At 53.0% G+C, this 25,848-nt stretch overlaps 8 protein-coding genes across 8 annotated transcripts; 6 read left to right on the top strand and 2 right to left on the bottom strand.

Moving 5' to 3' along the window:
* Window positions 1-610: 610 nt before the first annotated feature.
* J4E79_007793 (uncharacterized protein) lies at window positions 611-1,889 on the top strand (the record flags this gene model as incomplete). Its single annotated transcript, XM_049356656.1, has 2 exons — window positions 611-613; window positions 663-1,889. 2 exons carry the CDS (start codon window positions 611-613, stop codon window positions 1,887-1,889), a joined length of 1,230 nt encoding a protein of 409 aa, XP_049209003.1.
* A 222-nt stretch (window positions 1,890-2,111) lies between these two features.
* Window positions 2,112-3,164, bottom strand: CDC21 (thymidylate synthase; the record flags this gene model as incomplete). The annotated part of the gene is made up of 1 exon (XM_049356655.1): window positions 2,112-3,164. One exon carries the CDS (start codon window positions 3,162-3,164, stop codon window positions 2,112-2,114), a length of 1,053 nt encoding a protein of 350 aa, XP_049209002.1.
* A 218-nt stretch (window positions 3,165-3,382) lies between these two features.
* On the top strand, window positions 3,383-5,070 carry J4E79_007791 (uncharacterized protein; the record flags this gene model as incomplete). Its single annotated transcript, XM_049356654.1, has 4 exons — window positions 3,383-3,561; window positions 3,610-3,880; window positions 3,926-4,408; window positions 4,453-5,070. 4 exons carry the CDS (start codon window positions 3,383-3,385, stop codon window positions 5,068-5,070), a joined length of 1,551 nt encoding a protein of 516 aa, XP_049209001.1.
* Window positions 5,071-5,636: 566 nt separating this feature from the next.
* Window positions 5,637-6,974, top strand: J4E79_007790 (uncharacterized protein; the record flags this gene model as incomplete). The annotated part of the gene is made up of 2 exons (XM_049356653.1): window positions 5,637-6,779; window positions 6,867-6,974. The coding sequence occupies 2 exons, from the start codon at window positions 5,637-5,639 to the stop codon at window positions 6,972-6,974; spliced, it is 1,251 nt and encodes a 416-aa protein (XP_049209000.1).
* A 488-nt stretch (window positions 6,975-7,462) lies between these two features.
* On the top strand, window positions 7,463-8,721 carry J4E79_007789 (uncharacterized protein; the record flags this gene model as incomplete). Its single annotated transcript, XM_049356652.1, has 3 exons — window positions 7,463-7,893; window positions 7,958-8,296; window positions 8,361-8,721. The coding sequence occupies 3 exons, from the start codon at window positions 7,463-7,465 to the stop codon at window positions 8,719-8,721; spliced, it is 1,131 nt and encodes a 376-aa protein (XP_049208999.1).
* A 662-nt stretch (window positions 8,722-9,383) lies between these two features.
* Window positions 9,384-13,016, top strand: J4E79_007788 (uncharacterized protein; the record flags this gene model as incomplete). The annotated part of the gene is made up of 1 exon (XM_049356651.1): window positions 9,384-13,016. The coding sequence occupies one exon, from the start codon at window positions 9,384-9,386 to the stop codon at window positions 13,014-13,016; it is 3,633 nt and encodes a 1,210-aa protein (XP_049208998.1).
* A 3,267-nt stretch (window positions 13,017-16,283) lies between these two features.
* On the bottom strand, window positions 16,284-16,537 carry J4E79_007787 (uncharacterized protein; the record flags this gene model as incomplete). The annotated part of the gene is made up of 2 exons (XM_049356650.1): window positions 16,284-16,473; window positions 16,524-16,537. 2 exons carry the CDS (start codon window positions 16,535-16,537, stop codon window positions 16,284-16,286), a joined length of 204 nt encoding a protein of 67 aa, XP_049208997.1.
* A 361-nt stretch (window positions 16,538-16,898) lies between these two features.
* On the top strand, window positions 16,899-18,608 carry J4E79_007786 (uncharacterized protein; the record flags this gene model as incomplete). Its single annotated transcript, XM_049356649.1, has 1 exon — window positions 16,899-18,608. One exon carries the CDS (start codon window positions 16,899-16,901, stop codon window positions 18,606-18,608), a length of 1,710 nt encoding a protein of 569 aa, XP_049208996.1.
* Between the last annotated feature and the right edge of the window lie 7,240 nt (window positions 18,609-25,848).

Here is a 25,848-nt window from a genome sequence, read left to right as displayed (position 1 = left end):
GAATCCCAACCACCCGATGATTCGAGATGCATACGCACGCTGCGCCCTCAAGCCATGTCCAAGCCATGTCGTAGGATTCAACGAATTCCCACCTCTAACATGAGGTGCATTGTCTTACAGGAAGACTTTCTGGCCCCCATCATGATGCCATGTATTGGAGGCCTTAGTTGCAATTTCAATAACCGCTGTACTTCGCCCCATGGCTTACTATTGGCAACGTGCCTGATCGGTACAGCTTGGTTTAACCTGGTATTGACCTTGTATCGTACACTCACGATCCCCGGATCTCACGTTGTCGGGATTCCTATCGTTGTACAAGCACGGGTCTTCGACTATGGGATATACTAATATGCTGGACGTGAGGATGTGGAGTTCATTAGCTCTGATGCTAGCGACTACGACGTTTGCTTCACCTACGAGTATGTTTGCAAGTGTGGAGATGATGTGGTAGTATACAAGACGCTTACTGATACAAGAGCAGGTCTAGCAGAATATGTACCAAATCGTGCCCTTGAAGCACGGCAATATAGTCCTGCACGATGCGGCAGCCCATTCACGACACTGAACGGCGCCAACTACACCACATACTGTGATCAAAACATACGCAATAATGGTCAGTAGCAGATCACGCGATATCCTCCAAGAAGGATCATCATTAATAGACATCAGACGCGCCAACCGAAGCCATCCAACTAGACAGCTTCGCAGAATGCATAGAACACTGCTCACGATTCTGGGGCCCTGGCGAAGGATGTTACGGCGTACTCTGGGTAGACCCCGACAACATCTGCTACATGAAGAACAGCAGCGCGACCGTCGAACTCCTCGAACCAAACCCCCACCGCTACACCGCCCTCATCGAGAGGAGCGAAATGGAAAGCTTCGACGAAACGTGTCCGCATACAGATCTTTCTACCAACACCCTCCCCGGCGTCCACGGCATGCAATACACCACGCACTGCGGGCAGATGATCAAGGCAAACGTAGCTGACTTTGACGGGTATCCCCATCTCGAGGGCAACTATCAATGGTTCTACCACGCCGAATCCCTCGACGAATGCATGCAGATATGCGTCGATCAGCAACCGCTCTGCACAGCTGTGTCCTGGAATCCCGCCATGGTAATCGGTTTCGCCAACTGCATTCTCAAGACGGGCGACGACTCTGGTTACACAGATAGCCTGGACGTAGGCGCGGGAATCATCCTCTTTCACTCGGCAGTCATGACGCAGATCGATCAAATCGATACGAAATGCCCGGACCGGGAATCGTATACGGCGGCGGCGGGCACGGAGGATGCCAAGGGCTTTGAGGTGCACTGTGGGAGGCTGAATCCGGGGACTAATATTACGAGTTTGCATTCGCAGAATATTACGGCTTGTATGGATGCTTGCGCGGAGGAGAATGTGGGCTGTAAAGCTATACTCTTCGACTCGACGTTGAAAGGCGGATTCAACAACTGCTATCTGCAGAACACGACGAGTGTGATTAGCGAGCAGCCAGGCGCTACGTACGCTGTACTTCTCGACGCGGAAATCCCTTCTTCGTCGCCCTCCTCATCATCTGGAGCTGGCAAAGACAGTAACGACTCCTCCTCCTCCTCCAGCAAAGCATGGATAGCAGGACCGGTAATCGGCGGTCTGGTCGCCCTCGCGCTAATCGGCTTTGCGGCCTTCTGGTGGCGCAAGAGGAAAGCGACGAAGCTTGCTAACGGAGAAAAGACCCCGTATAATAGAGAGAGCATGTATGGTGCTGTGCCGCCGCAGTATGTGGATGCGCAGTATGCGGATGCGCCGGATTCGGATACTGTAAGGAGTGAGTTGCCGGCTAGTACGAAGTATGCGCATAATCATGGGCCGAGGAGTGAGCCGCAGGAGATGCCTTCGTGAGAGGATGATGGTGGCGGGGGTAGATGGGGGGTTTGGAGGTGAGAGGGTTAGGTTGTTTATTATGCTCCTCTTTTGGTGCGTATAATTCATTTACGCTGGGTCTGCAGCGTTCATAGCGTGTCTACATGCTGTCATGTGTGGAACAGCCGCGCAAACTATAGTATGGATGCAAAAGCAGGTGATGGAGACGTACTCTTACATTCATCATACATCGTATACATCCTACACACTCATCTTCATCGCAATACTCGCATGCGGCTTGTACCCCAGTACCTCGAACTCCTCCGCCTTCCATCCATCTATACTGCCACCAATCTCCCTGTTTATCTTCAATTCCGGGAAGTCGCGCGGCTCCCTCTCCAACTGCACCTTCAGCGCCTCCACATGATCGAGATAAACATGCGCATCTCCCATTGTATGCGTGAAAGTGCCCGGCGTCAGATCACACACATGGGCCAGCATGTGCGTCAGCAACGCATAACTCGCGATATTAAACGGAACTCCCAAGCCCATATCGCAGGACCGCTGGTACAACAGACTATGCAACACGCCCCTCGGTCTCTCCTCCCCCTGCTTATGCCCTGGGAAACTAACATAAAACTGCGCAAACATATGACAAGGCGGCAGCGCCATCTTCTTAATATCCGCCGGATTCCACGCACTCAGAATAATCCGTCTGTCATACGGTTTATTCTTGAGCTTGTCGATGATTTCAGCGAGTTGGTCGACACCCTGGCCTGTGTAGTCTTCCGCATGTCCCTTGTATTCAGCGCCGAAATGCCGCCATTGGAAGCCGTAGACGGGGCCTAGTTCGCCTTCTTCGTAGTGGGAGAGGCCGACGCTGTCGAGGTAGGTGCGGCTGCCGTTTCCGTCCCAGATCTTGATTCCAGCTTCTGAGAGGGATTTGCTGTGTGTGCTGCCCGCGACGAACCAGAGGAGTTCGCCTATTACGGCGCGCAGGAAGACGCGTTTTGTGGTGAGGAGGGGGAGGATGGGCGTCGGTGGCTGTGTTGGGTTGGAGGATGGGCGCGAGAGGGCGAATTTCATTTGGGGTGGGAAGGGGATGGCGAGGGTGCCGGTGCCGGTTCGGTCGGGACGGTGCTCGCCATTTTGGATTATGTCGCGGATCAGGGAGAGGTATTGGTGTTCTTCGTGGGTGGGGTTGCTGGATGGCATGGCGGTGGTGGGTAGTGGGGTGGGCTGGATGGAGGCTTCTTTGGCGGTTTCTTTGGGAGGTTCGGGGGTTATCACGGGTTCGAGAGCCGTGGGAGGCATTTTCGTGGTCTGTTTGCGAAGTTGGGTTGTTTTGGAGGGGCGTAGTGCTGAGTCAAAGTTCAAGTCGCGAGCGCGTTGGGAAGGCACGAAGGGTGCCGTAAACCGCGACTGCGCGAGTGGCTCGTGTGGCGCGCCGTATCGAATGTCGCTGACCTAACTGCTTTCGCATCTGCCACAAAACACCCACACCGCAAGAACACGAACGAGAAGTGGGAAGTATGGAAGAAGAACAAGCAGCTCACCATTTGCTGAATGTGGTGGAAGAGCGAGGCCTCAAGGTAGATCTCGACAACATTCTTCTGGGTTTCGAGGATGCGGATTCAAAGCACGAAGCTGCGGCGTGGGTCGACGAGTACCTTCACGAAGATACCCTACTAAGCAAAGAAGAGCTAGAGCTGTAAGTACAAAATCTCGTTATTTTGGCATTTGCTAATTGGAATTTTAGGTACCAGACTTTGAAAAAGAAGGGTCTTCTGCACCAGTACGAAAGCGACGGTGAACCCATCCGACCTATCTTGGACCACGAAATCGCTGCAGCGATTGAATCACTCAAGAGCTCTACCACTGCGATCGAAGAGCAGTGCAGAGTTCTGGAGAGTCAGAAAGATGCGTTGATGAAGCTTAAAGCTCTCGATAAGCCTAACTTGGATGTTGAGCATGCAAGGAACGAGCGAAGAAGGAAGGAGGGTCAGGAAAAGACTCGACTAGACGTCTCGGTAAGTCTCAAATCGCCATGAATGGGTATTTGCTAACTTAAGTAGGTTGATGATGTCGTTGCATCGGTTACGGAGCAGACGACTGACGCCCAACGAGAGATTGATTCTGAAAAGTCAACACTCAAAGGTTATTTGTCAGAGCGCTTAGCATCAGACGACCAAATTCTGAGCCGACTCCCCAAGTTGGTGTCACAGATTGTTACCGAGCCTGAAGTCAGCGAGGACGAGAAGTCGATGGAGCAGTGGTGCAAGGCTATTATCTCCTTCCGCGCGGCGGAGATCAAAGCTCGCGTCGACACTGTGTTTCTCACCAACACATCGGGCAATGTCCAGAACGGCGTTGCAGAAACAGAAGAAGACCTAAAAGAGAGAAAGGTCGCCCTGCAGGCTGAGCTGGAAGAGCTTCACTCCGAGATCGCATCTGTTGCTGAAATGGTCGTTGAGCATGAGATACGCAAGCCGATGGTTGAGATGAAGGAGCGCAAGGACAGGGACAGAACACAGGCACGAACGGCTTGGCTAAACTATGTGAGTACCTCCCATATGTCATCAGACTGTTGCTAACATATCAGGTGCTCTCAACGCTCAAGTACATGGGCAAACGTCTCAACATAGTCACTACTGGTACAAAGGACACTGACGAGTTCCAACAAGCACTCGCGCACGTCCAAGCAGCAGCAGCGAAGCGTATACCGGAGACACACCCACCGGTTGGAACACCCGTCTTGAAGCGTATGAGGTCTGACACGTCGGCCTTTACACCCATGGTGAAGCTCAAGCCTACATCGACGCTCGACCTTCCGGTCACACTGCAAGACGCGCTTCGTTATGCGGGCATATCATTCAGTCACGACAACATTGAAAGCCTGCAGGATACTCTGCAACAAGCTCAGCTTGAGCGGAGCAAGAAGCTGCAGAGCCACTACGAATCCACCGCGACGTCGGCTCATGATGTAATTGCCGAACGAACAAGCAAAGCAGATACCGACCTGAGGGCGATCTTGAGTGCGCTATATAAGCACGCACCATTCCACCAGGCTAGCTTGACAAATCCGGAACTGGACGAGCAGTTGAAGGCGATGGAGATGGAGCTGGAGAACAAGGACCGCGAGCTGCTGGATGCAGAGGGCAGTGAATTGAGTTTGAGCGACCCCAAAGTTCGCGCGTTCATTGCGAAGTACGGTAAATAAAGCAAGGTTTTGGGTGTCAAGTTTCAGGCAGGTCGGTGCGTTGTCGAGTGGAGCTGACATGGCGAGCTGGGATGATCCAGGCGCGTATCAGGACGGAGTAAACAAGACGTGGAGATGTTGTTTACCGCAGACAAATGGCAGTTTTTGGGCGAGGCCAGCGTGTGTCCTCACCGCTCTGGATCTCGGCGATGAACACGATCAGCTCGTCGGTTGCAAGCGATGGAAGCCACATGTTCGTGGGTGGAGCTCTGGGGGAGTTCAGACCTCGGGTTGGTCGCGAGGAGTGACGAGCTGCAGGCTAGAGCGCCTCCATGTGGCTAGCACCCAGCCCCCGAATAACACTAAACAGCTACGGCCCCTGTCATTGCTGCCCTGAGTAGCTGAGCGACAACAACTCTGCTCTCTTCACACCTCACCAAAGCGCCTATCCCCACTTTCCACGCCGGTTGAACCTGCGCGGGATGCTCGCGCCAGGTACAGGCAGAGACGCAGGCACCCTTTCACTCAATTGAACATCACCCTCACCAAGCCGGTAGCTCCCAGCAGCTGCCACCTCACCGCCCGTCATGGTTAAAGGAGAGATCCTCACGCTCGGTGCTGCCGCCGGTGCCCTTGGGGGTGCCTACAAGCTCGCCGAGTTCCTCACCAAGGCCAAGCGCGTCCGCGACGTTGGCCCATCCAACGCCGTCTACGTGCGCATCATTGGCCGCGTCCGATCCGACCTCGACGAAGTGCGACGCCTGCTGTCCATCCGCGAGATCCACGACATCCTCGAGGCCAACCCGGAAAAGTCAAAGTGGGTCTACGGATGCATGCGCGACGTGCGCGGCGCCCTTGAGAACATCACGCCGCACACGGAACGCGTCGCCGGCGATGTCGAGGACGGCCGCCGCATCGGCATGCGGCACCGCGTCTACTGGCTGCTCAGCGAGAAGGAGAAGCTCGAGAACCGGGAGAAGGAGCTCGCCATCGCGCATTCCAGTCTCAGCGAGGTCATCGGCTACCTGACTGCTCTGGAGCCAGTCGAGGAGCCCAAGAAGCCCAAGGCGACCACCAAGGAGACGCACATCGACATCGACATCCATCAGGAGCCTCCCCAGCCCCAGCCCCAACCCCAGGCCGCCCACACGACGCACATCGAGAGGGATGTCTGGGTCGAGCGTGATGGCGCGCCGCCGCGACACGTAGAGGAGCACCGCGATGTCTGGGTTGAGCGCGACCGTCAGCCCCCAGCTCACTACGAAGAGCGTCGCGACGTGTACATCGACGAACACCAGCGTGGACCCCAGCACTTCGACGACCGCGGCCCTGCTCCCCGTCACGACGTCCACTTCGAGCAACAAGGTCGTGACGGCCGCTACGAGACCCACTACGACGAGCGCTACCAGCAGGAAGACCACTACCGCTCTCAGTACCCCATCGAGACTCAAGGCACCTACAACCCGCGCTTCCCCGAGCCCCTTGGCCGCCGCCCTGAATCGTACGAGGACCGTCTCCCCGAGCGCGACTCCTGGATGCAGAGCAACGCGCGCGCCCAACGCCCAGGTCAGTACGGCCCTCGAGCCCCTGCGTACGCCGAATACGGCGCCCCGCAACCCATTGGTGCAGCGCACTATTCGCGTAGGTTCCAAGGAGACGCGGGCTTTGGCGACGAAGAAATACTAAATCCACAACCAGTGCCGTTGGACAGGAACTACGCCGACCGCGAGGTGAGTGGTTACAACACTGCTGGCTACCCGCCCCGCCCCTACGGTAGCAAGCTCTAGCTGTTAGCACAAGGCTAACTTGCTGGGCAGATGTGGATTGAACAAAAGGAGGACTACCGCTTCGATCAGTATGGAAACAGGCTGCCGGATAGGCTCTTCCAGCCGGCTGTCCCTAGGCCCTATCGCAGCCGCATGTAAACAACTTGCAATACCTCTTTTGATTACGATCTTAATCTCCTTGTTACCCTGTCATGAGCCCTTTTTGTCCTTTTGCTTTACGCAAGCATGTACACCCCCTGCGAAGCCCCGAGCCCGATCAATGTTTCTATGTAGCTGCCAATTTAAGTTGATACCTTTCCGACCGGTCGCTCTTTCCTCGTTCGCCTCGCGTGGTTTCTTGGCGACGCTATCGTCGTCGCTTCCTTTCAGAGATGCGACAAGCCCATGTTCTCACATTTGAAGATGGTATCATGGCTCCCCCTCGCTTCCGGCTTCACACCCACGGTACTCACTGTACCGCTACCAGACGACGACACCACAGACCCTGAGAGATTGAGGGATGGATAAATCCTGTCCTGCTCACCTTTCTTTCTCGTCCTTTCGACTTTCAGATAAGTATTACAGACACCCACCACTAACCAAAAACGACACCAGACTACAAACCTCTCACCACCAACAACGCCATCATGGCGCCCCCCCGCACGAACCCCCTCAAGGAAGCCCGCTCCTGCCTCACCCTCTTCACTCACTCCCGCTCCACCCGCTGGCCCTCCCGCACCGGCCTCGCAACCGACATCCTCCTCTTCCTCTCTATCCTCTTCGCGGTCGCGCAACTCGGCTTGTGCGTCGCCATGGCCCATCGTCTACTCACCTCTCCCCAAAGCGAAGTCGACTGCTTGAATGTAGATGCCGGTAGCAACTTTGACTTCACCAAGTACGGGATATACGGGGATACGTATGGGATTGTGTTGACTAGCGACGTGAAGACGTTGCCGGTGCTGTATGCGAATGTGGATCGCGAGAAGTTCTGGCATGGAATGGATGTTGGGATTAACAGTACGGACCCGGGGCTGACGGGGCCCGAGTATCTTAGTGGGAAAGAGAGGGGAGGGGTCTTGTAAGTTTTGTCTTTCTGTCGTACTATCCCATGTATGAAGACATGCTAACCAACATCCTCGCAGCACGATCATAGCAATCCTGATCTTCAACCCGCTTCTCCTAGTCGTCGATCTCCTCCTCCTCCTTCGGAGCCACTACCGCTCCGCACGCATCTCCAACCGTGCCGGCATGCTCTGGTCTACTTGCCTCGCCATCTACTTCGTGCTGGTCGCTTTGGGCACTGTTTGGATGAATACTTTCCCCAGTAGCAAGATCGATTATAGTTTGGAGCACACTGTGGCTCTCACTAGGGATTCGTGTTGGCAATACGATAAGACGATGTATACGTTGGATAGGTGGAGTCGATGGGCGAAGGGGATTGAACGGGGTTGTGAGGTTTTGGGCTTGTTGGGAGCGGTTTGGTAAGTTTTACGATGATGAATGGATGGTGATGTTTGGGAAATAAGCTAATCAGTATAACAACAGCATGGCTATCTACTTCGGCTTCGCGCTCGCTGCTGCATACATCAACCGCAAGACAGACGCGCAACAGTCCATGCGACTAGACGATCTCAGCGGCGCTTCTTCCCTTACTCCGGCCCAACAAAACCTTCGCGACTTCCCTTCTTCGAGTCTCGGTGCTCATGCTACGCCTGTTCCGCTGAACAACTTCGGTCTCACATTCATCGATGGTACTCCAGGCCAGCAGCCGAAGATCGCAACATCACGAGCGTCGCCCGAGGACCTAGAAGCGCATGCAAATCCGTTCACGGATCCGGCAAATCTGATTAGGGAAGGGGCAGACAGGGAGGTTGTGCCGCCAGAGCCGGCAAGACAATGGAGATAGGCGGGTGTGACAAAGGTGCCAGGAGGTGTACCGGCAGCATGGATCGGTATTTACCACTTTCCCGGTATCCGTCTATACCTGTCGTGGACTCGACCCTGTAGCTGACACTTCCATGGCAGATTCATATCTCGCTAGCTATCTTACTGATAATTCACACCATTTACTTCCTCTTACAATCGACTGCCCTCATATCTTCGCTAACCACTAGATCAACTGATCACATTGCCATCCCAAAACGGACGTGAAAGAGACTCGGACAATGATGGTGTCATCCGATACTCGACAAAGAGCGTTGCTGTCTACCTTGGTGTCTTTGTCCATTGCACCGCATCCTTTTTGCAGGTGTCTTCGGCTTTGTTCGAAGAACTCGAGGAAGATGCTACATATCCTCTTCGAGCGCAACCCGTGTTTGTGAACGTCCAAAGCCTGAGCAATCTATCTACCTTTATACTACAGCGAATGATCATAGTGCGACTGCCATGTCCACAGACGGCGAACAAGGGCCACCGGCCAGCATTGATAACGGCGGTGGTAGTCCAGCACCTGCTGCGCCTGCTGCACCGGTCGCATTGGTGCCAGAAACCAACGAAGAGGTGATAAAAAGATGGATAGACCAAGTTTATCTCAACTATCCTCATTTAGGAAATACTCTTGCAGTCACAATGGAGGACTTTGTCAACATTCTCGCAACTAGGACCACGGACGCTGATAACAGTTGGTTATGGGATAATCAACTGGACTTGGCTACAGTACTCTTGACAGTGGTTGCAAAGAAACGAAACGACATACTCATCATGCCAGCGGGTGCCGCGACTATATTGGCGAGCGTTGGCTTGTGTCTGACCGATAAAGAGAAGTTCAAAACTCTTCCCCGATCGATAAAATCTTATAAAACCATGACACGAAACGACGTCCGGTGGATTGTGATTCCAGTATCGAACGGTATGGCTAGTCGTCAGGAAGTGGAACGTGTCAAAGTGGCGAGGGCGGAAGCCAGGGAGGCTAAGAGGAACAAACAAGTCGTAGAGCAAGAGCAGGGAGCCACAGAAGAACAGATACACGAGCAAGATGCAATGGTTGTTGGTGCTCAAGAGAGAGATCCGAAAGAGGATAAAGAAGAAGACGAAGAAATTTTGATCCCAATGCAATCTCGCGGCGGTACGCACTGGGGTTTCATGGTGATCGACAAAGAAAAAAACGATGCCCGATGGCTGGATGGCCACGTTGACGTGAGACAGAAAGCTAACAAGCACTGGTATATACACGAGATGATTCCACAAGGACCGGCGTGGGCTGCTGGAAAGATTCTCTGTGGATACGACAAGGTTATGGATCTAGAGCGAGGAGGGTTCACGGCAGCCACACTCAAACACGTCCCTCACGATACCAAGAACAACAGCTATAGAGGTGATCATCACTCAGCGTGTGGGCCATGGGTATATGCCATGCTCAAATACATACTCGATAACAAGAAATTCCTGACCGATGCGGGCGGACTCTACAGTGCGTTCAGTTCGAGATATAGGAGAAAACACCCACAAAAAATGGCGTTCAACTCGCTCCAAACACGCAGAGATATGCAGGAGATTATCCGAAAAGAGGCCGACAAGAACTTGGGCGAGAACGTTTTGCCGTACAAAATGACTGTGCGCGTTGTGCAGATCCTAGGCCTTCCTAGTACTGGTCAACTATGCGATGCGGTCGCATCCTTGAATCCGAATCGGAGGGCCCCACCTGGACCAGGTGGCAACAGAAGCTCAAGAAAGAGGCCGGGCAGTGACGATGAAAGTAATGACGGCGACGACGACGGCTGGCCAGACGAGCACGAAGGAGTTTCGCGTGCCCAGTACCAGGTGTATTTACAAGAAGGCGAGCCATACACCAAAAATCGTCTGGATGAAGTTGTAAAGGCGTTCAAAGACAACCAGGACGACATTGCGCGCAACTTCCAACGAAAGAAGCATGGAGTTCTTACCAAGAATCCGGAATACAAGTTCCCTCAAGGCTTCAGTAAGGACAAACTACCCGCATTCGACCAACTAAAGATGGACAGTTCGGAACCGTGGTACACAATCTATCAAAACGACCTTCTCAAGGTTGACGATTCGAGAAGCCTTGCCCTTCAAACATCCAGAGCGGTGCTCCACAGCGTATTCAAAGGTAGCTTCAAAGGCGAAAACCCGGCGGTTCTCAAGGACTACCTTAATGCGCATGCTTTCACGTTCGCAGAACGCTCTCAAACCTGGACATCTGAAACTATCGCAGAACGTCTAGACCAGACTTATTTGGACCTGGCTCTGCCATTGTTCGCTTCTTTATCCGACGCAGGGGTGGACATCTGGGTCAAGAACTTGCATCCTAGCGCCAAGAAGGTGATACAAGATGCCGCTGGTGTCACTCAATACACTACCGCCCGTGGACTTCTGTATCGCATGTTCATTGGCGAGTTCGCAGACATGACGGACAGGGATGTCGATGAATGGCGCGCAAGCGATCCTCATATGTTAGAAGCTGGGAAGCAAGATCTGGGGGTCGCGAGATGGTGGTTGACATGGTACTACTACCAGGGTGATGCGATGGAGAAGCTGCCGTATTTGGCAGAGAGTCCACTTCACTGGCCACCTCGTGAGCATCGAGAGGTACATGGACAGAAGAGGAAGAGAGCAAGCGATGCAGTGGATGAAGGCGATGATGCGATTGCCGGGCAGCCTTCATCTGACCCTAATGATGCATCCAATGTCGCCCAACAGGATCCGAACACAATCCAGTGGGCCACGATCGACCACGCTACGCTCATGAAGCATGTGACGAAGGAAATCCGAGAAGATCCGCGCATTGGTGAGCTATCAAACGACTACACGTACAGAGCCATTCTCTTCGTGAAACACGGTGGGACGTTCAAAAATGAGAAAGACCGTGCTGGTATCTGGATCCGTGATCTCAATGTCTTTACGCTAGGCTACGAGGATCAAATCCCCAAACGTGACGTCTTTCGCGCGAAAGATGGCGGGTTGGTCATCCGACCCACTCAGGCTGAGATCTTGAAGCGGATGAAGGAGAAGTATGAGAAGACCTCTAGCAAGCCTGCATCGACCGCTAAAAAAACACCCTCGGGCCGAAAAGGTCCACTAGGACCCAAAGGGCCTCCGGGATCTCAGAAACCTGCAAAGACTTCGAAGCCTTCGAAACCTTCAAAGACTTCAGAATCGTCAAAGCCGTCAAAACCGTCAAAACCGTCAAAACCGTCAAAACCGTCGAAAACTTCAAGCCGTCCAAAGGCTACAAGCCAGCCAGCTCCACCTCAGCCAGAGCTCCCGAACATTCTCGTGATCAACAACATGCTTGCCCAAGAAATTGCGAACTTCACGCATATGGCAAGTGATCAAGTTAGAGAGTTTGTCGATCTGCTTCCGTCCAAAATCGTCGAGAGTAGACGCCCAATGGACACTTTGGGCTGGAAATCTGTTCTCCAAAAACTTTTCAGCACGTTCGAAGATCTATCTTCCGCGGATATGGAGGTTTGGCTGGACCATCCGATTTTTGAGGGGCGTGAAGAAGTAGAGGTCGACGAAATGGTTGCGAAGCTGAACGAGAGCGTCAAGGAGCTTGGTGATATTTCTTTCAAGGGAAGATCCGGTTTTTATCCCAAGAGCTACCTGTACGAAGCAGTCGCGCGAAACTCGGTGGATTCGAGCTTTGAGCCGGTGGTCGCCCAGCCTGAGAATGTCGACCTTGGAAATCTGGATGGTCTCTCTGGATCTGGGGAAGAGTTCAAGTCTGAGTCTGATGTTGAAGACGAGCCGGAAGATACGGCTACGGGTGCCAAACGGAAGCGTGCACAGGCAGAAGCAGATGCACGGGCGAGGAAAAGGCGTAAAGGCGAAGCCCCAGATTTCCGCGTTATGGCAGAGACTGACCTCGCCATTTGGGTCAAGGAGCTTCCATCTGACTTGAGAAAACCACTGCTTGACGATATTGGCGAAGAGTTGCTATCGGCGAAGGCGCATATCGCACGCTGCTACCTCGAGCGCATATACAAGAAGACGTTTCAGACTTGGGCCGCTGAGAACCCCTTGACTGATGCGAGCGTGAAAGAGATCAGGCTATGGAGGAGTTTGGGAACGTTTGACCAGCGCAAAAAGTACGAAAGAAAGAACAAGCAGGGTCTGAAGAACTTTTGCGAAGAGCAATTGTTCCCACAGACAAGATTGATTGACACTGGAGGAGAGAAGAAGAGCGTCGAATTACCGGATTATAGTAATGACAAGGATAAGTGGCCGGAGGAATGGAAGTAGGAGACAGGATGAACGAGGCGCGTAGACCATAGATCAGGTGTTTGTTCGTCATCTTTGTGTGATGTGAGGGAAGATCTATTGATCTCGTGTGTACATTAGCTTGTGTTGTGAAAGAGCCCAGCAAACTTCAATGAATGCTGAACGTTGTCGATCTGCTTTGAATCTCCTCCTCAGTCATGCTAGCAAAGAGCTCTCCTTCCATATACCCATGGACATAACAAGCCCCGATGAGCCTCGCAACAGTGGTACCATCTCGATCTTTGTACTCATGGAGTATCACCGGTACTGACGATCCGTACAAGATACAAGCCATCATCTGACTGTCTTCCCAAAGCTGCAAGTGTCCCGACCCAAAACCTATGATGGTGTCCAGTTGAGCGCCGTCGCTGTTTTCACAACGAAAAGATTGCCGGTTTTCCGTCGCCTCTTTTACGCGTCTGAGGTAGTTTACCAGTGTACCTGGTTGCGATGGATCGGTTATCAAGGCTGTGGTATCTAAATTACCAAACTCATCAAGTTTTGTGAGTGCTAACGCGCATGCGCGGCGGTACCACGTAGGAGCAACTTTTGACTCTGAATCACGGTTCGCAACGAGAGTCCTCCAAAGCTGTTCGTCTATACCCTGTTCCAAAGATCCCTTCCATCCGAGCATCCTAAGCCATTCGTCTTCGATTAGCCCTTTTCTGGTGGGTGATGGGGAAACGGTAGTGATTCTGCCCAATATCATGCCTCTGGCATGAAGCACGAGGTTGGGTCCTGGGTGATGTCGCAACAGGGGTGGCATCATATTGAGCTCGGCGTCGAATTCATGACTTGAACTGCTCGAAGTTGGAGAGGCAATCTCCTCTTCCGATGATGTTATATGAGTCTGGACAGCCACGCCGCGAGACCCATCGTAGACCTGGCCGCCAACTGGACCTAGTAGGTTCTCCGGTGGCACGTGTCGCGTACGAGGAGGAGGTTCGTATGACTCTTCCATCCAAGAGGCTGGAAGGTGGAGCCGACGAGCACCTTCGAACGAAGCTACTGCAATCCAAGAGGGTAGACATCGTCCCTGGTAAAGGGCTCTATGGTGGACGCCTGGCCAACTCGCCCAAGGCCGGCACAGGATATCCAGAGATTTTGAAGTAGCTATGCTATACCGGACAAACTCTCCAAAGATATCTACTGGATGCTTGGAATAATCAGACGTGAAAACACGGTAATCATCAGACACTGGAACTTGCGCGGTGACAAGGCGTCCTCTATCCTTCGCAAGGTACAACAAGGCGTAGACTACATCTCGGTTATCTGATACCGCAGAAGGTGAGGCTGTCAGGACTAGAGTCTCCAAGTTCATCAATCTGGAGATGACGGATGAATCCGTCGACTTTCGGAAAATGTTGCGCGAGAACGTCATCAACGCTACAGCCTGTGAACATTCGATATAGTCCAAAGCATTAGGATCTGTTTTGTATAGCGAAGATTTGCGATACAGTGTTCGCATTCGGTCGATGTTGTCCGAATACAGTTCCACAGCATCCGCAAAATCCAGCCAGCTCAAGATATGGTCCGCTATGCGCACAGATAATCTCCTTGCACATGCTACTTCCTGGATAACCCACCGGCGTTTGAACCATGGCCGTTGCAGGATTCTACCGAAGGCGACCCAAGAGCGAAGTACGTGTCCGCTGTGGGGCTTTCCTCGCAGGTCGATATCGAGGGTTTTGAGATTCAAGATGTCTGGCACCAGTTCTACGGCCAACTTGATACTCCATGGTATAGATTCGTCCCCTCCAAGCCATGCAATGACGTTCCATGCATTTGAGTAGATGTAAGGCATCTTGGGAATCTGCCGCCCTTTTTCGGCTTGGTCGTCTTGATTGAGGCACAAAGCATCTACCCAGATCCACGAATAGTGGTCCGTGAGACGAATGTGTCGCAAGGCTTGATAGAGATTTTCTCGAACTAAGTACGTGTAGGATTGCGTCGCTGCGGTAGTGGATGTGTCTTCGCCTGATCTGGGAAGGTCGCTGAGGGTTATGGGAAATGAAGGAGCATCATTACCCCATGCATACGAAAGTGCCTGGAATTCGTGAAGCGTTGTCGTCAGCGTTTCCATGGGAACAATCTTCAAGGAACAAGACAGCAGATCTCCAAATGGAGCAGGGGTAATGCGGAGAAGGCGGATCTCATCGTCCAACAGAGAGGTATACTGGTAGCCTGGCGTATTCTCCCAAGGTTGACGTGGTATCTGAACTGAGGACTCAGAATCATTCATGAAAGGTGTTGTATAAATATCTAAATTCAGTAGGGATGAATGGGTCGCCCAATCAGGAGCTTGCCGCTCGGCAGGAGATACACCTCGGGCCGGTGAGTCACCATGATAAAAGCTGCCCGCTGGCGATTGTGATCGTGTTCTCTCGTTCTCTGAGTAGTGATTGGGCGAAGTGGCGCGATCGCGAACTGGAGTTCTCCCTCTATCTTCCCCTGTACGAAAGTGGCTCCAGCTGTTAACCACTGACTCAGGCTCCCGGGCTTGCTTGTCCAGCTCTTCTCTCAAGGTCACGCGCTCTTTCCGGTCGCGCCTCGCTTCCATCTCGAGATCGCACTCCCTCTTCAGACGGATGCAATTGCTACATCGGCCTTGAATGTCGTCTGGGGCTAGAATGCATCGTATCTTTCTTCTCCGACAATGAGTACACGCGACAGATGGTCTCTGATATCGACCTCTTGTTTGTTGGCGGGGTTCGTTCGATGGTGAGGGTTCCATTGATGCGACGAAGGTGACGTTGCTTGTCTTATCAACCAACAATAGAGGCTCACGATGAATAAAGCCCGGCTGCGTTATAGAATGATGGAAGGCTGCTGGGGAAGTGGTAAACTTTTGTCGTACCTATGCACTGCGCCATGCATGCAGGCAGCTGCAGATTATCGGTAAGTCTTGTCTGCTGACGCTATGCCGTGTTTACACTCGCGGCTATGCACAGCCTCGGTCGTCGTCTTGGAGCTGTCTAGTGGTCAACCTCTGGAGTATGGTTCAAAGCTGATTGTTGGGAACGTGGCGTAACAAGTATGCTTAATTCATTCGCGAGGTAACGATTACTTTGATGAAACATTCCGTTGCGATGCCGAGGCGGTTTGACATAATTGAGGCTGTGCGTGCGGCTGAGCACCGTCAGACTTGGTTCGCGATCTCCATGGTCGGAAAGATTGTTGCTCCATACCAAGTTTGCAATGCCGCGTTCTGGATCGCAATGTATCTTACCGAGAACAGGACGCGACTGATTAGGGCGTCCGTTTCTCGATAGTCGAAATCTTGGGTATCACATCTTGGAGTTGCTCTCGATCTTTCTCGGTTGGGGTAAGACCAAATTTCTCCTCAGCCTTGTCGGATATGTAGAGGCCAGCGCCCGCGTACGCCATGACGCCCACACCAATGATCATGCGCGTCTTGGGCGGTATGTTCTTGAACCATCTATATCAATGTTAGTAATGGGAACGTACATATGCAGGGTGCGCACGTACTGCCAGACAGCCATGTCGAGGATGAGGATGTGCACACGCGTTGGTGTCGCAAAGTTCGCGATGACGACGCTGAGGGCTCAGCGCCAAGCCTGGAGCAACTCTCAGACTCGAGCGCGACACGACGTCAGCGCTCACACGTGTAAACCCGTCTCGTACATTCACTCATTAGCCTTGAATACCGTTCTTTCATTCACCACGCAATAGTCATCCCGTTCGAGCCAAGCATGGCCTCATAGCTTGGAACCTTGAACATCGATCGCCGCACCTCCGCACCCACTGCGCACCCTGAGACCACCTGGGCAGATGTGCGCGCTATTACCACCCGCCTCTTGAGCGCCTCCGCCAGCACCATAAGGCCTCCACCACTCTTTAACTATGCCCGGCTTCCGCCGCTGGGGCAAGTCCAAATTCGAGCGGAATCCCGAGTCGTCGTTCAAGCTCCTCGCGGCCATCATCGTCATCACCCTCTATCTCCTCATTAAAGAGTTCCAGAACCCGACTGTTCGAGACAGGGACATACCGAAGTTTGGCGCACAAATACAACATGCGGATTGGAACGGAACGGGCAAGGCTGACGAGGCACGAGCAAAGAGCGTGCGGGATGCCATGAAATATACCTTTTGGAAGTACAGGGAGAACGCCTGGGGCTGCGATGATATCCTGCCTGTGTCGGGAGGCAACTCGTCATCCAGAAATGGGTGGGGAGCTTTCATCGTGGACTCCGCGAGCACATTGGCACTCATGGGGCTATGGGACGAGCTGGCGCATTCTCTCGAGCATATACTCGCTATCGACTTCAACGAAGCGAAGGACCTCGTCGACCCATTCGAGACCACCATACGATATCTGGGCGGGCTTTTGTCTATTGTGGATATGTATGACACTGGGCTCATCCCGGAAGACGTACTGAGCGAAGAGGCACGCGATCTTGTACTGGAGCATGCTGTCACCCTAGCGGGGAAGCTTGCTCCAGCATATGACACCCCCACAGGCATGCCATGGCCTCGTGTCGACTTTGAAACAGAGCAGGGCGAGCCGGATCCTTCCTTCGTCTTCAGCGACGACCCAACCAAACACGGCTACGACCAACACCCTGCTATAGGCCCTGCGCGAACAGGCTCTTCAATCCTCGAAAACCGCGTCTTGACCAGATTGACTGGCAACTTGACATACACACAGAACTCGACGAACGCGTGGGCGCCACTTGTATGGTCGAAGTGGAAGACACCGTGGCCAGGCATGGTTGACGCACCTGTCGACATCATGACAGGAGAGCCAGTGGGCCGTCAGAGGCACTGGGATGGTGGACACGATTCATACTACGAGTACCTCGTCAAGATGACGCTCTTAGCACCGCCAACAGATCCTCATCTCGGCACATACAAACACCGCTTCACAGATGCAGCGTACTCCTTGCGCAAACACCTTAGTTCCCGCTCCGCACCAGCGCCCGATCACTTCATGCAACACCTCTACATCGGACGATACAACAAAGAATATGAGAACCAGCAAGGACATCTCGCCTGCTTCGCACCCGGTACCATCCTCCTCGCATCCAGACTCTACGACGAACCCTACCTCCGCACCTTTGCGCTCGCGCTCCTTGAAGGCTGCCGCCACTCGTATACCTCTACACCCACGAAGATTGGCCCAGAGACATGGGCCTGGATACCCAAATTCGGATACGACGACCCGCTCTTCATTCCAGAAACTGCCCGTCAAGAGCGCGAAGCGATGGCTAGCGGTATCTGGGCACTAGAACCAGCATACAAAGGCCGGCCTGAGTATGTAGAGAGTCTATTCTACGCATGGCGCATAACGGGCGAGAAGCGGTATCGCGAGTGGGCATGGGAAGCTTTCTCGGCTATGGAAAAGCATTGCAAAGCGCCGTTTGGCTACGCACAACTGGCTGATGTGTATGATACAAAGTCAAAGGGCGAAGATAAGTGGGTTGATATGCAAGAGAGCTTCTGGGCTGCGGAAACGTTGAAGTATCTTTGGCTTACGTTTTCGGATGTTGAGGTCGCGAGTTTGGATAGCTGGGTGTTTAGCACTGAAGGGCATCCGTTTCGTATGATGCGGTGAGGGGGTCGTCATGACACGGCCATGCATGAAAGCAGAGGAAAGATCATCTCACCTCAAAGAGAAGGACAACATAACGACGAGAAAGGCTCATGAGAGCCCACCACATGTCCCAAGCAGACTGGAGAGGTACAAAGCAGGCGGAACAGCAACGGCGCAAAGATACCCAAAGTCATATTTGCAACAATCACAAGACAAAGAACATTACATCAGTCCTTCGCTTCCCTACTATCTCCATCATCTTTCGCATTTCATCGTTGATAGCACTTAGCCTCCTCCGCCACCACCTCCACCGCTGTTGCCACCACTGTGACCACCATCATGTCCCTGACTGTGCCCACCGCTATGTTCATGGCTGTGCCCATGACCATGTCCGCCATCATGTCCAGCACTATGCTCATTACCATCCCCATGACTAGGTCCACCGCTGCATCCACTCCCGTCACTACCCCTCTCGCCCATCCCAGCCTTTCTACTACGATCCCACATACTCCCCGATGCGCCTCTATACACTCCGCTACTTCCACGGTTATACCTCAGCTTACTAGCATCCTTGTACGCGGGTGGATCGTAGATTGGACTTCTTCGGAATGGTCGTGGGTGGTTATTGGGATTAGGGTTAATGGCATTAGGGTCGGGTATGGAGAAGGGGTTAGTGGTGGGGGCAGTGGTGGGTTTGGGGGTTGATGGTATGCAGCCCATGGTGTTGTATTTGAATAATCTTAGTCGCTTGAAGGTTGGAGACGCTGGGAAATGGGAACTGTGTGGTTATGGAGGAGGGTTGGTATGGGCGTTTGCTGTGTGTGAAGGAGGAGGATATGTGGAGAGTGGCGTGGCAGTGACGAACGGAGAGTAATGGTCAGTCGCTGGATGTTAGGAAAAGGTAGAGTGGTGTCTTCAAGATGTGAGCATCGACAGTGCGGTACATGCAGTCTGTCATCTTCGCCATAGCTTGTTGTTGTAGTGAGGTATGTTATTCAATTTCCCCAAAGACTCAAGATCACGTGTCACTTCTCTTGCATATCTACTGTAACCTAGATACTGTTCTACAATAAAGCCAATGATCTCTTTTTCTATTTGCAGAAATCCAGCAACCCGGTTTCTCATCTCCTATTCATGCGACGAAACTGGGAAATACGACCTCCGGTTCGAAACAATATCCGAGTATCTCGCGTACGGATGTTCGTCACTCGAGATCTGCTCGCTCCTCACAGGATAAGATTAGCTCCCACTGATCGGCCCAGTTCGTTCCACTTGTTGACTCTGGTACTGCACCCGACTTCGAGAATTTGGTTGAACTGCTGAGGGGTAATTCAGAGGGATGCTACTGTAGGCTTACCAAGCGTAGATCGACAAGATCGTCATGCGCGATCAAGATGTCATCTCTCATGCTGAGTAAACATGCTGCTCGATCTGTATGTTCGAGAATAGGGGAGCGGTGCATTGATTCGAAATGGTGTTGCACTCGAGTATCTCCGCCACGCACCGTGAAAGACGCAAAGCACCAACACCACACTACACCATATCGTCAAACAGCACATCTCTATGCGCATACGAGTGACCCAATAGAACATGAACGATCTTTCGGGCGAACCAGGGTCCTGACGATCGACGCCAATCCGTATAGAGAGGTTGGGAGATAATCGGGAACGTTTGACGCGACTCCGGCAGGCTCTCGACCCGAGTAAAAGCAATTGCAGCATACGTACTTGGACGGCAAAGTACTTCGGTACTCATCGGTGGGACTAGTCAAGATTAGAAGGAGGTGCATGTCGTAGTCCGTCGCTGAGCAAGTGGGGAAATGCAGGTACAAAAAGATAATGCGACGGGCCGATAAAAAACGACAACATCGCAGCTTGTTTGACTAAACCACGTAACGTCAGCTGTACGTAGCAACCATTCGCCATATCGCTAGGTTTCCTTCTGGTCTGGACGTCACTTCCATCTCTTCCTGCTCAAGTTTTCAGCTCCGTTGGTTTGGATTGGTGTGGTTTTGCTTGCCGGTCCTGTTTGCCAAAAGAAACGTAGAGAAGCAAAGAGCATTCTTCATGTAGAACAACTCTAGCTGCAGTAGCAAGTAATAGTCTGCGCCTCGGTGGCGAAGTTCGTCAGGAGTTCGCAGCAGAAGCAATTGCTAGTGGTATGCAGGTTGTTTTGCCAGACGTCTCGATGCGATGACCAGTGGGTATACGCTGGATACGGGTATAGTAGCCGCGGAGTGAATTCCTGGTGACGAGGTTAAAAAAAGAGAAGCATGGTAGTAAGGTTTGCTGGTGGGTAAAAAATTGCAAAGAAAAAAGACAAAAAACATACAACAGCGGGGATTCGCTACTGGTCACCCACGAAAGCTACTAATCCGCCGTTCACAGGCTTGAGTACCGCTGAGCGAACGGGAAGCGCTATTTATCCTGAAACTGTGGTCGTATGTGAAAGAATTGGCGTTCTGGCGCTATCATAAAGTCGGTATTCAAGAAGGTTGACAGAAGCATCTTCAGTGGCTGTTGCGATCGCGCCAGAACGCATTGGAAAACCAGAACTTGCAGTTGTAAAGATACCAGTGTCGTGCCTGCGAAATACTTCCATGTATAAGACCGCGTGTCGTTACAATGACATGCATGCAACCTACCAGGATCGTTGACATGGGTAGCCGATCAATGTCACCGAAGCTTCCTTCGGATACGCCCCGTTCCTTCGGCGGGATCCCGAGCACCAGAACCTGGGGTAGGAACATGCTAGTTGCTAGGTCGATGACGACAAATCGGGTGTTTTGGAAGGAAGCCATGTGCAGTGAAGGACGTTTCGCAAGAGGCAACGCTGTCGGCTGGTGGCGTGGACAGTGGCGTCGGGAAACTTCGCTTTAGCCGTGAGGGAGAAATTCGCTCGTGTAATGTAGAGTGCTGTATGGCTGCAGGTGTCGCTGCACTAGCAGTGTCGTGTAAACGCTTCCGTTACGGCGGAGGTGTACCTGCGCAAGCTACAACCCTGAGATGGTTCAAGGTATCCTGTGGCTGCGCTTGAGGACAGCGGTGAGCGAGAGCATACTGTGCTTTAGCAAGCTTAATATATCAGCCGTTGCTACTTTACTGCCATGTCATTGTTGACTCTTCCTCTTGAGAAAGTGACAGACAAACAAACAACAACAATCGCGTACTAACTTCGCGCAGGAACTACCTTGGAACTACTTTGGAACTACCGTCTCTCTAGTGGATATAGGCTGCGGGGTCAGATTGTGCATGGTTGCAGACTACTGGCTTGTTGAGTTGATCTTGTCGTCATATGTAAGGGCACACCTCTGAGATGGCAGAGTACTGAAGCATCAGCAGCACTCCAAGAGATAACTGATGCGACTGCGTCGCTTTGAAGAGATGCTCAGATTGCAGGCCGCAAACAAAGCCTTGCTGCACTCATCAGCCGCAGTCAATAGCCGTGAGTAACACCCGGCATGGCAGATGTTCTAACCGAACATCGAAGAAACCGCTTTAGACGTGGGTGTGCGGGTGAGCATGTCCGCATCACTTCGTGCATGTTCTCAAAGCGAGTCGTGTATACTGCCCCTAACACGACGTCAGCGCCTCTATCCGATCACGTGCACTTCGCAATAACTTACAGAAGTGACTAGCAAATGTGGGGAGTGCTGTCAATCCCCTTGTCGAGAATGGCAAGCGGATGAGGGGCGTAGATATGGCATCAGCCCATGTCGAAAATCAAGCTTTGGATCTAGGGTCCAGGTCGCTAAGGTGAGCCCATTGGAGCAAGGCGCCTTCAGTAGTCGCCGTTCACCTACCACTACACGCCCAATGCTGTTCCGTTTCTCGTGGCAGCCACAGCAGAGAACTCTTTCGACCCCTGCATCTCGATTGCAATTGCAAACTGTGCTTCCGTCGGATCGTCACCGGTGTAGTAATCCACGAATGGCTGTCCGGATCCGGCTAACCACGCCGCAAGCTCAACCGCAACTCAACCGCATCCCGTTATCTTGGAGAGCCTTGTCTAAAATTGGCTTTATAGTTCGGTCACTTCCGTAAACAGCCATGATCGGGACATACCGATGACTCGGAAAGTGGTTGCTTTTGCAGCCAGAATGTGAGGTGCAGCATCTCGGGTCCAGTGCCTTGGTAACCTGGGCTCAACCCCTGTTTGTAGGGTCTTGACAATGACGCCCAAGGTCACTGTACTTGCACGTCTTCCTTTTCACCTGATCCTTTAATAACCGGGAAGAGTACCCGCAGCCGTCAAACCGGTGACCCGTTTGATATACCAGGACTAAAAAGCACAAGAGACCGCGACTGCGCCGAGCGGACCAGTAGACAGTTCTCCCGGTGAACGTCTGACACTGACTTTGAAAAACAAAACAAGGCAGAATTATGTCTCTGCCAACCCTGAGTCGTGCATGCGCGCAGCACTAATGCAATCGTGGTGTGAAGATGCTGCATTAGCGTGCTGGGTGAGGCTGCTCTTTCGCATCCGTACCCGCGATGTCGAATGCGAAGTTCAGCGGCCATTACTGGAAATAGAGGTATTCCGAGCCCCACAAAAGTCCACATGATCGTCATTCCGCACGCTCATCAGCACATGGCATGAGGAGGCATAGCGCCGAGCACACAGGTACCTCGCTCCCTTGACCCCGTTGAGCCCTGAATGAGGCAGTCGACGAGGCAGTCGACTCGTGGGCAGGGAGCCATCACAATCAGAGGCTGACGATGCCCAGCTGTCGGGTTCGCGATTCCTGGACGAAAATCATAATAGAAGCGCGGGCCCCCGCGGCAATGGCTCTTGATTGCGGAGCTTGGTATTCCGCTCAGCTTGCCCTGAGCCGCCACCAGCGCGAAGATGCTTTGCATGCCGGCCACTCTAGTAGCAGTTGTGCCAGTGACGTCGAAATATGTCCGGGGTGCTCGGTGAATCAAACGCGCGAAACCAGACAGAAGGTCCGGTAGGGTGGTTGATGGTATAGGTTAATTGGCGGATGCTTAAGCTCGTTGGCCGGCGCGCGTGAGACGACGCCATCAGTCGATCAGCACCATGCCGCTTCTGGTAATGATAGAGCCATGTATCAGAGGCAATCAGAGCAGACCACCGTGGCAATTGCGCGATTCCTGGAGGCCTGGCAGCAATAGCGGCTAGCTAGGCCATTGGCAATGTCCACAGCTGTTGACCTGGGCGAGTACAGTCCGCTCCAGCTGGGCCAGTCACTGTGATGGATTGGGATGATATGTACGTGAAGACGCGTCGCACACGGAATGTCTTTTGCGCGGAATAAGGTTTGTGTCGTGGGAACAGAAGCATGGCCAGCTGTCGCCCGAGTCCCACGTTCCACTCAGGCTCCGCACACGAACGCAACCTCCACGCGACTGAGGCTGATGACAGCTGCCCAAGCGGCTAGCAGGCAAAGCACGCTTCAGGGTGGAGCACAGTGTCAAAGAGGTTGCTTTGCCGACGTGCAGTGGGTGGGAGCGAGAAGGGTGAGGATCCTCGGCAAAGCATCGTGGCCGCTTCCGAACTCGGCAGCGCACCAAGTGATTGCAGGCTAGCTCCTCAGGCCGACGTCCCGCCGCCCATCTCCCAACGCTCGCAACCAAAGCACCCCCATCGCTTCGCCAGTCGAGTGTCTATATCGGGCAGATTGGCTGGGAACCCACGTCCAACGCAAAACATCATACCCCCCTCATTAGCCTACCCGGCATCAGATCCGTTGATCAGCCGCCAATTTTCTTCTCCCACTCTCCTAGCGCAAGCCCTTCAATACCCCCGGTCCATTGGCACGCACTCCGACGAGACCTCGCACGACAGCTGCCGAATCGAACTTGACTTCTTGCCCTGCTCTGAACACTCCAAGTCCGTGTCCGCACCCGCTGTTTCTGCATCCGACTCCAGTTGCCCACCCTGATCCAACCCCCATGTACCTTGTCGCTCCCCAGAAAAGTATAGTTCCCATTCTAGTCTAGAACACCTTTGCTCCTATGGCCATTCCATGCCTGATGTAGGTACTGTGGACGCGCTATCATTTTACGTACAGCCTTCCGTACCCACGAACAGCGGCGGGCTTGCCGCTCGCTCCCCTTTTGGCCTTCCCAGCGGCCTCTGACACCTGGTGCGTGCTCCCCACTTCGTTATAACTAACATTGAAGCCCTGGCTCCACATGGCTCCCGTGGGTTGAATGATCGACTCTCCCTGAGTAGATTTGTTCTTGCCTTTGAGCCCTGGATTCCTACAAGACGACACCATCACTTTCATCTTTAACCCAGTCGCCCGTGAAGCTTGACTGCCTCGTCACTGGCGCCCCGCAGGATTCAACCATTCAGATCGGCACTGCTGCGAGGTTAATCGATCTTGGCTCCGTACCCGCTTCCAAGCGGACCAACATCAGCCCGCCGATCTTGTGCCCCCATTCCTCAGGATCGAAGATTACTCAGGTATGTCATCCCAGTCTTTACGTCCCTTATATGGCCTTGTAGCTTCGTACTAAGTGCTACAGACTCGCTTGTTGTTACCTCTATCTCTACTCGAACCCATGGACAGTATGGCGCCCGCTCCAATCTCGGGAGGCCCGGGCGATGTGTCACCAACAGGCCTCTCAGGGTCTGCTACCAACTCCAAGATGAGAAAGAGGACCAAAACTGGGTGTCTCACCTGCCGAAAACGCCGCATAAAGTGTGGTGAAGAGAGACCTACTTGCAACAACTGCATAAAGTCCAAACGCCAGTGCGAGGGCTACAACCAACGAGTCATCTTCAAACCACCGATTGGCGACTGGCCAAATCACCCAGGCGTTGTCAGCACTATCCAATATCACACCTCCATGCTTCCTGGCACACGCAATCAATCATATCGAGGGCCCGAGCCAACTACCGGCATGCAAGAGGGTATGCTTGGTCCAATCCAACCACGCCCGCACGGTAGCTTCGACTTCTCCCACATGGACGCAAACCAAACTTCAGGGCCTTTGGAACCCCCACAAGCTTACCCCGGAGTGACCCATGGCTACACACACGATCAGGCTTATCAACAGCCCCATCAACAACCTCTGCCATCACCTCTTCACCAACAGCCGCTTTCTTCGCCAAACCACCCTCCACATGGTCATACGCCTACCGCTTCATATTTCCCGCCCCCTCAGTCTATGCACACCAGCCCACAGACACAGTATAGGCACGATTCACACGGCACATTTCAACCGCCCATGCAATATACCCAGAGCGCGCCATATCCACCAGTCTCGGTTCCCTACAGCCACGAACCCAC

This window comes from Alternaria viburni, assembly GCF_023758015.1.
Source record: "Alternaria viburni strain BMP 2772 chromosome Unknown scaffold_17, whole genome shotgun sequence".
Classification (NCBI taxonomy): Eukaryota; Fungi; Ascomycota; class Dothideomycetes; order Pleosporales; family Pleosporaceae; genus Alternaria; species Alternaria viburni.
The sequence above is the reverse complement of the archived record's forward strand: the minus strand, read 5'-3'. Positions and strand labels throughout refer to the sequence as shown.